The sequence below is a fragment of the Opisthorchis viverrini genome (assembly GCF_000715545.1).
Source record: "Opisthorchis viverrini unplaced genomic scaffold opera_v5_56, whole genome shotgun sequence".
Lineage (NCBI taxonomy): Eukaryota > Metazoa > Platyhelminthes > Trematoda > Opisthorchiida > Opisthorchiidae > Opisthorchis > Opisthorchis viverrini.
In genome coordinates, this window is record NW_008751713.1 from 1,261,233 (window position 1) to 1,273,396 (window position 12,164).

The 12,164-nt window shown below is 44.3% G+C and overlaps 1 protein-coding gene across 1 annotated transcript in view; it reads left to right on the forward strand.

Annotated features, from left to right (window-relative positions):
• Positions 1–12,164, forward strand: part of T265_03814 (hypothetical protein) — a gene marked incomplete at both ends in the record, with an annotated part of 30,384 nt that overhangs the window by 12,164 nt on the left and 6,056 nt on the right. The window contains 5 exons of the mRNA XM_009168385.1: positions 188–338; positions 590–730; positions 3,115–3,812; positions 5,471–5,710; positions 10,023–10,323. Of these exons, the coding sequence (XP_009166649.1) occupies positions 188–338; positions 590–730; positions 3,115–3,812; positions 5,471–5,710; positions 10,023–10,323 (1,531 nt within the window). The remainder of the gene's footprint in view (positions 1–187; positions 339–589; positions 731–3,114; positions 3,813–5,470; positions 5,711–10,022; positions 10,324–12,164) is intronic.

Consider the following 12,164-nt stretch of genomic DNA (forward strand, 5'->3'; position numbering starts at 1 on the left):
CTAATTGGGTACGGTACGTGGTGTGAAAGTCGATCACGAAGTTAAATAGGAATGAAGAAAGTTGGAACCCATGATAAACACCAGTTTGTGTACGGAAACTTTTCGAGGGCCTCCGTTTACCCTTACTCTTATGCCTTATGCTGTGTAGTTCCGGAAGTATTCCACTATTGAATGTGCGTCTTTTCAGCTTAACGTGGAGGAGCCCTCCGTATCAGAACTCGGCGACGGATGGGATGTTACAGACCCAGAAACAGCCGCGGCCCTTGCGGAGTTCGAGCTTCTGGTAGCACAACAAGGTTGCATCGATCGAGTCTCATCTTCGGTGGAATTCAGGCCAAGTGCGTTGGTTTCCAGTGCTTATGTGTTGTTCTTAGCTGTACAGTCATTGCGCACAAAAACACGTTGAGGTTGTATGCGGCCCTTTGTCACTTTAGATTGTATTTTGACCAGCCCAGTTAAAGGTACTTCGTTTGTGGACAGTAGACTGAATATTGACGATCATCAACGATGCTTCTCCCACTAACAGTTTTATCCCCAGCAAACCTGTATACTTGTGCGTAATCCGTACCTTCTCTTGACTATCTGACAGAGAAGAGTGGTGATCTGCCTGATTCTGGTTCCACAAAATGGCTCGGTGATGAACCCACAGCTCTCAAGGATTGGGATGCACTAGACGAGAAGGAACTGCTTACTCGTTTCAAAGAACAGTATCGTGCTGACCGGTCCAAAGGTATACTTGTTCTGTGGATCTAGAACTACTGTCACGTGTTTTTTGTCATGTAGGGGAGAGAATTTCATACTATTGTGCTACCGTTGTTCTATCAGTGTTCTTTTTTCACTCGCCGAACCTACTAGTTGTTGTAAGGGCATGTCACACTTGAGCACATTTTGTGGTAAAGTGAATAGTTCAGCCATTCCTACAGTGTTTTGGATCGTCCATGTTTTTAGTCGCAATCCAGTGGATTTCGGACCACATATGTTCACTAGACGTAGTTTCCCCTTGAATTACCTTATCTAAATGGGTTTCGCTTGACGATGAACACTTAGTGACATGTACCAATTTCAAATTCCACAGCCTTGTTAATTAGCGCCATCATATGAAAAAAAGAAAGTAAGGCACCAATCACAAGGCTCAAACCCTTTTTTCCATGCTATGTAATGTGTGATTTTCACTGTGAATTACTGGAAACTCAGATTGTGATATATTATCACACAGACTATTTCTGGTGAGGTATCAGTGTGACTTGAGTCTTGATTGGCCATCTTATTAGTTTGTCCAGACAGACGCTCATTTGCAAGTCAAGGATGTGGTGGACTCAAGTGAATCTACCGTCCGTGGTAACCTCAACCCGAGTACCGCACAAAGACCATCTCATGATTTTGGTTGGACCGAGTTCGGTATAGCAGGGAGGGAGGGGGAATACCTTAGTGGTTAAAGCGCGATTTTACTGACCCGAACGTCCGTGGTTCGAACCCAGCCTTTGCATCTCGACCCCTCCTGTCTAGGCTTGAACAACCTGGCAGTATCTCAGCCCTCGTGCTTCCTTTGGGTGGCATGACAGCTAGACACCGAGAGGATACTACAGCTGAACGATTGCATCGAAGTGTTTTCCGTGATTTGACTCATCGACAGCCTGCTACCACTTGCCCTTGCTATTGGGACTTATCAGATATATTAGTCCTTAAATGTCCGTTATCCTTATTTATTGCCCATACACTAAATTTTGCGTACACAAAACCATACACTCTCAAGTGAAAATGATTTTAATGGTGGGCTAAACTGGATCTGTTTTGAATTCTTCATTTTGTGCAAAATATTTGAAGTTTCATGAGACTGGGTTTGCCGTTATTACCATCTGCTTTTTTGGGAAGCCACTGGTAGTGTGTCCAAAAGGTCTCGTGAACCTTACAAGCCGTGTCCGACCAAGAAAGGGTATTTCTTTTAAAACGAATATGGCACGAAGTAACGGTAGAGCCTTATTACTCGAGGTTATTACTCTCTATTTCTTATGATAACTGACAGATGTTTAGTGCTCGGAATTCGACTTTTACCAGCGGCATCGTAGTTACGGTCATTTTCCGTCAAAAATGGTTCACTTGTCCAAAGTGGCTACTTTCGGTTGGCTCACCGACGTCTGTCAACCTGCTCGGGAACAAGATACTAAGTACTTCAGCTGTAACGCGATTGCGACACAGAGCTCCTGTGCCACCCGAATGAAGCACAGGAACGAGGATGATGCCGGGTTGCCTAGGCCTGGCGAGGGGCAGTCGATATGCTGGGTTTCTCCTCTGGAGTGTAGGGGAAGTCTATCGGTATGATTTCAAAGGCATTACTTTATGGTCGTTTCGTCAACTTCCTACTCGTTACCGTCAACGTTGTTATTAATTTCAACGTATCTTAACCTGTGTATCGTGTCTGAGCGTTAATCGGATGACAGTTTACAATTTTTAGTCATACTCACTTTTAAAGGTGCTGACGGGTCTACACAACACTCTATTGACCGTGGGAACCAACAAAGCGGTCAGTATTTAAAATAACTTCGCATCGGTAGCCCATAAGCATGGGCTTGTATAAACTCTTCTAAGGAGAGGCTTAATGCAACAAGAAGTTGAATTTTCGAAGAAACCGCTAGTGACAGACGTTTATCCGTGGTATTTTTTGTCGAGACTGACTCTAGCCCCAAGTTTGCCCACTATCCAATCACGGAACTTGATGTTGGTCGTGCTCTCTTGAACACCTGTCGTGTTTTGTGACCCTTTGGATGCTCTCACCGTGTCTGGCATGGTGCTGATTTCTGGGTGGCGGTATGGTTACTGTGCTCGTTTGTGCCTCAGCGCGGAGGCTGAAACCAAGATGTCTAGCCGAGACGCCTGGTTCGAGTCTACTCTTTATCTACGTTTTTTGGACGGTCTCACACCATCACGACCCCTGTGTCTTTTGCAACCTGGATAGCGATTGCGCACCTTAATGACGTTTTGGGCATGTTGACTTTTTGGTACATTCCAGTCCAACTTAGGTCTTCTAGTACAGCCATAGCGAGTAAGTACATTACCCGCTCTAACTGTCCCTTATGGTATCTTTACATCTGTTTCACTTTGTACTCTGCATACTAGCACACCGTGTGGGTGGCCGCTCTATGTCTGCACTGAAATCTCCGTTGGAACAGCAACTTGATGTCGGTGAGTCCAATATCACAGCGGAATATCCACTTGGCTCTCTCAATGAAGATATCGATGTGAAAAGACCCTTTCAAGCCGATTTCCCGTCTACTAATACTCCGATTGTGGCGGACGATGTAGATGACATTACCGACGAATATGACGCCATTCTATCAGAGGAACACAACTCTTCAAAACAATCGGAGATGCTGAACGCCCAAAATCTATCTGCGTCTGTGCCACCTACCAGTGTCAGTTTGTCGAAAACCGCACAGAAATCATCGAGTTCGGTATCCGCTTCACTTGGTTTGGGGGATCTTGCAAGCTTAACTGTTGCAAACGAATCTGAGTCCGGGCACTCGAGAGCTGTGTCTACCGTTATGGAGAGCTTAGATGGTATTGATGACCTATTGAAATCAGGATCTTCTGTCGATGGAGCTTCATCAGTTGTATCTAGCGCAGTTGCAACGACTGAAACCCCTCCATGGACTGCCAAATACACGCTCCGAAGCCACTTCGATGCAATACGTGCAATCAGCTTTCACCCGGTGGAACCCATGCTTGTGACTGCAAGCGAGGATCATACTCTAAAGCTGTGGAATTTGAACAAAACTGTGCAGGCAAAGAAGTCGACGAATTTCGACGTGGAGCCGGTAGGTTGTCAGTGTGTTTGCTTTTACCACAGATTTCTCTTTGCCATACTTTGTGACCGACTGTACTTATTTACTGTGTTTTGAATTGCCTCGTGCGGTAGATCTAGTCCTAGAACATTCAACAGTGAGGTTTTGAAATTTTGCGCTGCAGTCGATTCCTCTTCTGAAAAGAACATTGTATGGTCGTTTCATCCTTGTTGGTAAGTTGAGCTTGACTTAGCTCATCAGCTGGGGGTCGAAACCATTGACGGGAAGGTTCACGGTTCGAACCCAGCCTTGACTTGCCGTCTGCTTGTGTCTATGCTTGGGTAACCTGACAATATCCCAGCCTTTGTGCTTCCTCGGAATCGCACGTTAGGTGTGCAGCGAAAGGCTACCACAGCTGAACAATCATTATTTATTATTCCTTGTTGGGAATCTCTGAGGTAATCTAAACTCTCGACCGTCCAGTTAGTAGTTAATTGCTGCAGCCACATTGCGGGACCGTGGCATCAACTTGTACTTTGGCCGCTGTAAGCCATGCGTTGACCTCGGGATACTGGTGCTTATTGGTAAGTCTGGTGCCGGCTGTCACAGGCTGTAGTTCAATGGTGCACTTCAGTTTTCTGTTCAGAATCCTCATGTTATTGACTCGAATAACTCTATTGTCATAAACTGTTCGCTCTATTGTGTTACATTTCGCAGCTGTACTTGTATACTTGTCACAAAGTTTAAAGAATCCGCGATCGTGGAACTTTTTGCATCTAAAGGCGCGTTCAGCCATACTGAACAGAAGGTTTTTACAAGTAACCTTCGGGACTGTACTTTCCGAAGCCCGGACGTTCCCAGTGATGATTCTGTCTATTTACTACAGGCTATAATTGACACCATATGCTTGCAGACTTTGCAGAACACTTTGTACAGCACCCTGCACATGAATACGCAACGATCGCCAAACAGGACAGCCAACCTCTCATTAACCACGCTACACTCTGTATGAGGTACCATCTATGTACGAAGTGGTGACACTCGTTTGGCTTGAAGAAAGCAGGTATGCTTCACACGAACCGTGCGGGCTTCCTTGGGCATGTTACGTAACCATGTACGTAACCTCTTGCACCTGCAGCGCTATTAAAAATTGGAACCAGTTCCTGATACTTGTTTTGTTTATTACTTCCATACCTTGTGGAAAGAGGGGTGAACTGGCTCCGCTGATATCACGGATGACAGAAGCCCCAGAACAGCATACTTCACCAGAGTGTAGGTTTGGAAGTCATCTGGACACCGTAGAGTCCATCATTATCTTATTCGTTCGCGACTGTTCCTTAGGCAGAAAAACTGCACAGCCACGAATGTGAATGATTCACCACCCAAACTTACATGTCTCATGGACGTTGCCTGTCAAGATTTCGCAAGGTAAATAGGGTCTAGACATTTCTGTGATTTGATTTACCCTGTACGTCATACCAGTGTGAACTGTGCACGATTGGTCTGGAAAAGCTTTCATTGTAATGTGGGTTCTTTCTTCTGCTGCTCATAAAAACAACTTACCTGTGCACACTAAGTTTTCTTTTTTGTTTACATATGATGATGTTCCCACATGGCTTTGGTCAGTGACAGTTAGAAATGAAACTGCACAATCGCATCATTCCACTAACTCTTTTCATTTCACTAATCAGGTGTACACTTTCCGGGGTCACGACAACCCAGTGCTCTCCTTGGCCACATATACCGGGTCAGATGTTACCGAACCTGTTGGGTCCTCCTCGATGGTGCTTTTCTCAGGTGACCTTGCTGGTCATTTGCGTACGTGGCGTTTATCCAACTTGCGAGCTGACCCTTATGATGCGTATGATCCGGCTGTTCCCGGTCCCCTTCTCCTTGGCCACACGGATGCCATCTGGTCCATGTTCGTTCGGGTAAGTTTATTGCTTAACCAGAAAGGCTTTGTTTTCTGTCCCTAGAAGTTGTTCTCGGAAGGCGTTGAAGTAATGTCCTGGCCGAACTGCCCAGCTGAGTTTCAGTTGTCGCTGTGCTCTGGGCTTATGTCGGGTGAGGTTAGCAAAGGACGCTCGGTTAATCACGCCTTCGACGTGATGCTCGGATGTGTTTAATTAAACACTGTTCAAAGCTATAAGCACCTTAGTCCTGAAGTTTTTCTTAAGGATACAGATCGTTTTCCCACTGAGTTTCTACCACTCTTTGGACCTTTTCTTTCTTCATTATTGTCCAACAGTTAAGCGCCGGTGTATGTTGTCAGTGTAGTGTTGTCAGCGATGAAATCACAATGACACAAACAGATGCCAACCACATCACCGAGATAAAATAATCTCTCCCAGGGCATGGGCCATCTTCCTCGTTGCTAAATGTCCCTAGCATCTATGGGCAATATGCCTGCGTTTTGCGGTTTCTCGATAAGTTCACTCACTTGGAAGCAACATGGGATTCAATGGCCTAGCTAGCGTCGTCGCACTGAAGTCTGTGCTGCACTACCGGTGAAACTCTAATCACCCTGTTTGTCGGTTGCTCACGTTGCAGAGTAAGCTGTTTTAATCTTATTCAAGGTAGGAGTTCCTGGACTATATGGTACTCATTTCGTGCACATCACACTCAATTTCGGCGAAAGCGCCATCCCCCAGATGTACCAGTTTTACAGTGTGCCAGATTTCGCATGTCCTGATCCCACCAGATAGTTTCCTATGAGAATATCGTGTCAAAAATACCAGGTCCTCGAGTGTGCCATTACTACGCAGAACCCTGCAGTAAGTACCACCCGGATTTTCTTGGTCTGCACCGGCTAACAGAAATTTTTTGCGGTACTATATCACTGATGTGACTGCAGGTTCTTTTCAAATACTATGCAGTTGCTTGATGGCGTCCGATTCCGGCATTCTTCTTTATTGTCACTGGGTACACATCATTGTTAAAATTTTCTCCAACATGTTAATGCTGTTTTTCGCTATTGGCACTTTCGTAACATATTCTCAACGGAGGAAGAGATGAACTAGTGCTGGATAGAAGTCCTGCTTTCATCGACGTAATCCTTATAGTATTTAGTTCTCCTAGACATCCCACTTTTGGTGCGCCAAACAAGACGTTTTCGGGGAGAAATTAAATTCAGATTTGGGATGGTGGCAACTGCAGACATTTCAGAAATGCTTCCGACATATACTGTAGATTATACTAGTTCACTCGAAATCATGCTTATGCTTTGTTTTATTTGCAAACGGTTAGTACCCCATACTCACCTCTAGGGCCTATTAGCTTACCAAATTACGGAGATTGTTTTCGAGTAGTCGTATGAGTGAGGAAGGATCCGGAAAAAACTTCGAAAACAGTTTGACGAAGAATACTCCTCTATAGTCAACAGTTGGTATTTTTCGCGCTTCATGCTTTCACTCAAAAGTTTGGTGATTCGGTCCCCGGATTTTTTTACACTCACTCACGATTCATGCCTAATCCACGAAGTCTTCCTCAAGAAGACTTCGTAACGGAGGTTGATTTTATCAGCGTTATGTTCACTTGAGCCGTATATTCTGCTAGCAAGCATTGCAATCTTTTGATAAACTTGTGAAGAGTTTCCTGCGGTACACACAGGTACACAGACCAACAAACGTAATAAGGCAAATTTATTCTGCCGCCTATAGACGTAAGCCACGTTTATCACTTCTGTCCATCCTTTCGAAACCCTAAAGGACGGTAGTGCAGCGTGCTCCAATGCCGTTGTAACGAGTGGCGTTTCTAACAACGTTATATCCATGTGACGTTCTCGCATTATAACTTATCTGGTTGAGCTCTGTGTATCTATGGTCAATATGTTGATGGTACTTTATTGCACTCTGAACGGAATTCCTTCGTCGTTTCCCGTTAATTTCGTTCCTAATAGTTCTAAATGAAAATTTCATCTGCCTTGCAACTAAGCTTTTCGTGTCCCGGGTTCTGAAAGCTTAGACTGAGGGTCGTTTTTTAAGCTATAGTAATGAAAAAACCGTTCAGCTGTAACATCCTTTCGGTACCTAGCTGCCAATCCACACGAAGGAAACACTAGGGCTGGGATACTGCTAGGTTACCCAAGCCTACACAAGAGAAGTCGAGATGCAGAGGTCGGGTTCGAACCACGGGTCAGTAAATTCGCGCTGTAACCATTGAGCCACTGAGCTACAAACAATCAGCATTCCATCATTTTGATGAAATGATTGAAAAACTAATGAGAAACCTGCAGAAACTGTAAGTCTTTAGGGCTAAACCAGTGACTATGTTCTCTAGTTTTTTTTTCTAAAGCATCAACCAGCGTTTCGGAGTTTGAACCACAAACCAGAGGACTTTGGAGTGATTGATTTCCAGCGTTCCTTTGCCGGAGGTCAAGTGATTATCACCTGGGACTTGCCTGTTGCATTTTCTGAATACACCGAAGTTGCCAATTATTTGTGTTTAATGTCATTTTGAGTCCTGATCGGTTGGTGTGACTGGCAGTGCTGACCAGTTTCCCGACACTTGTTCTCCGTCATTGCAGTTTATGCTTTATGGTTCCCAGACGTCGAGTGACCGGATTGACTCCGTCGACTAGAAATCAGTCAGTTACTTCAAGTTTGTGTTCACATCCCCATTACGGCTGTCGGGTAAACAAAACAGTCCGGCTAAAGTCGTTGCAAGTACCATATGGTGTCCCGCCGTTTAGGTGATTGATGTCGTCGTGGTTTCCACACTCGGAGAGACTATAGTCTTTGGTATCGAAATATTGTCTTGGGGTGAACTTGGGTTCTGCGGATGATATTTAACAATCATTTGTCTATACCGTCTACTTCAGTTGGATTATTAGAAGTGCTCCTTTATTTTGGTACCGCAAGAATGTGGTGCCTTCAAAATTACCTGTCCCTTTGGGGTTGTTGCTCGGTTCACACATCTTGGAGACTGCATAGCCCAGGTTGTACTGGACTATGTACTGTACGAGTGAATGCATCCATTATCGAGGAAAGCGCAATATTAACCGATTCGCGCAGTCTTCGGCTTCGAAAAAGCACTTTACAGGAGCTAACGTTTGTGAGTCTTACTGTATGGCTGTGAGAAGTTACAGCTTTGTCCCGAGTGTCTTAGCGTAGCAGGCCCTAGTTCGCACCAACACGTTTGTGTTCGCCATAATTCTCCAACCCTCTTTCTTTATTCCGCCTTCCGCTTCTGTGGTTGCATGACACTTAAGCACTATTGTTTGCCACTGGTTTATTGCTGTCCATTATCAGAGTGAGCAATGTGCATGGTTGCTCGAAGCATCCTTTGATTTAATTGATCTACCTTATCCGCGTTCGGACAGGAGAGTGATTCCTCAGGGAAGGGTGACGTGGATGCAAGCTGGCAAGTCGCCAAACTAGCCTGAATCATCCGTGGTGCTACCTGACCTGCAATCCCTAACGAGTGGACCGTCGTTCAGTACAACGTAAACAGTTATGTGAGTGTCTTTTGAGGCATCGGGCAAACCACATATCACTGAAAGACGAATATATTCACCGGTTTGGAGTAGTGATTGGACTCACCTTGTATCAAGTGACCGAAGTTAAGATCTTGATTCATCGGAGGATGTGCGCCGCTGATGAACTCTACTAAGAACGCAACTCGATTCCAATGCTTTTGTTTTACTGAGAGAGATCAAGTAGAACAGAAAGCCACGTACCCCACAGTCGTCTGGTCAGTTGGGTATTCGGAGAGTATACGAAGAAAGGCCTACATAAATGGCATCTCGTAGTCTGGGCTAGTGGGTGGGTGTGATTGGATTAGTGGGAGAGCGTTGAGAGCTAACTTGCTAATAGCCGCCGCTTTCATTTGTTGGGAAAAAGGTCCTGTTAAAACGGAAAATTTACGGTCCTGCTAGCAGAGGACTTAGGCAGAAGACGTTGCTGATATGGGTTAGAGGGTAGCTGTCGAAAAAGTTATGAAATGTTGCACGTGTTGAATGAATTGGTTCGGTATGGGCGCAGGCAACACGCGAGTCTAAACATCTCGCTTCATTCTGTTGGTTACGTCCGCTTCGAAATTTCTAGAATGCCTGTATACCCGTCATCGTTTTCTTCAATTGTATGCACTAATTCATTACTTTACGCTTCTTTCCCTTATCAATTTTTATTATCTNCCGTCATCGTTTTCTTCAATTGTATGCACTAATTCATTACTTTACGCCTCTTTCCCTTATCAATTTTTATCATCTTTTAACTCTCTCTCGTAAACCATTTTTTATTACAGCCTGATGGCCTACTTCTTTCTGCCTCTGCGGATGGTACAGCTTGTTTATGGTCCACTGCACACATAGCTTCATCCCCTTCCACCGGTATTTCCCACCCTTCGCACGTCTTCCCGTTAACCCCTACTCTCATGGTTTCAAGACCGACTGAAATGGGATCCAAGGCCCCAGTTCCTACCTCTATCAGTTTCGTCCATGCGGAGAGAAACCACTTCCTATCTGGCTTTACCTCTGGGCACATCGGATTGTTTGATTTGGAAACCAACCAGTTAGTCAGCTTATTCCATCCGAAAAATAAGGCCGGTAAGCTTATTGTCTCCATTTTTATGATTTTTCTGAATCCACTAGCAGTTCTACTTTACCGTGTCCGAAATTTCAGCATATAACATGCATAGGCGAACCGACAGCTTTGTGGGCCATAAGTTTCAAGAAAGTCTGCAGTACGGGCCTTTGTTGAACTCAATCACAGGAGTCTGACTTCTGGTGATAACGCCTAACAAGCGTTTGCTTTTTGATTTCGAACTACTTGGACAGTGCTAGTAGTGAGTTCGGAGTGGCAGTTAATCCTACGTTCTGGGTGGCAGTGTTCTCATTTCGATGGCTTCCAAAGCAGTGCTATCCATAGTTACATATGATCTCAGACTAAACTGAGTATGATAAACAATATAGACCACACATTGCTGCTATCAACCCGTGGGATGCAAGGGGTCAGTGACTACTTTTGAGGACAGTTCACAGCATGATAACGTCGTGGGTTCTAAATAGGTTATTTGAGGTATATGCAATACCACCACTCTTCGAGATTGCTCATTCACTACTGTTTTTTTAATTCATCACTATCCTAAAACAAGAACGGTCCGTTCCAATACATACTACCAAGACAAAGCCCAAGGTAGACAGCTTCTGAACGCCTATTATCGGACCTTATTAATGGCTTCTGGCTCTCAGTGGTTTTATGTCAGTTTTCTTAATGAAGCCTTGCGTCTGGCTATTCTCATTCCCACAGATTATTCATTAGTTGTCAGTCGCAGTTCCTATTGGTCGGTAACTGCAATTCAGACACGTGATGATGGTGGGATAATTGGTTGTCCTATTGTTCGTTTAGGTTGCCTGATATAATGGCCGAGGTTACTGTAGAATAGAGTTTGTGTTGGAATGTATTTTTTGCTTGTTCTTCCTCCGAACCACCGTGTCTATAGTTCTTCTCGGATCCCAATATTCACCTTATCAACTGATTGGCACTATAAGCAGTCCTCGGTAGGTATGGATATCCTTCTTTTATTATTACGTAACTGGATTAAGGTGATGCCACAGATCCATGCCACAACTTCGAATCATTTGAAGGTCATTACTGGTGTCGAGTAGGTCTATGTGCTTACTTTTTACTTTCTTTATCCAGTGACTATCATTCATTAGGTTGAGCAGTTCGAGACGATATAATGCTGTTTTGTCCTAGAAATGATTGTGCGTTTTTTTTATATACGCGCACAGTAAAACCCAAGGCCTGACCAGAAAATATCGACTCTAGCTGCAAAGGTTAGTTCATGCATCGACATGACGAAGACGTTTATCATCCATCAGTCCCCACCTGGTCAATTTCTCGTCGCTTCGCACATCACAGTGGGAGCAGATTTGGTGTATTGTTCAATCTTCGGCTACCACAATCTTACCGTTTTTGTTGACTCAAATTTCGACCCTGAACTGTTTCGTCCCAAACGCTTTTGACGTACTCTAGGAATGGTAACTAAAATGCCGAATCTCGCTTCTTAAGATCGAATTTCCTATCTACATCGCGGCTGTTCTGTTTGTCTTCTGCCGTAGTGACACCAGCTAATCGGAGAGGAAGATTTCTCTTGCCGATGCCCAATCACGTTTTTAAGTTTATACCGATCCAAAAGTTCTACTGATGTAATGTACACTTTATTTGAGGGTACATTCCTCGCTCTTGGGGAAACTGAATATCTCCGTTTAAATGTGGAGATAAGTTCTAGGAGTGGTATCAGATTTCGTAATGGACAGCAAAGTTGTGGCGTACTCTCAGGATTTGCAGTGGAAAGTAAGGGCATTCTCCGCAAAGCTGTATGAACAATAAAACTGGTGCAGTAATATATATATATATATATATATATATATATATATTCCTA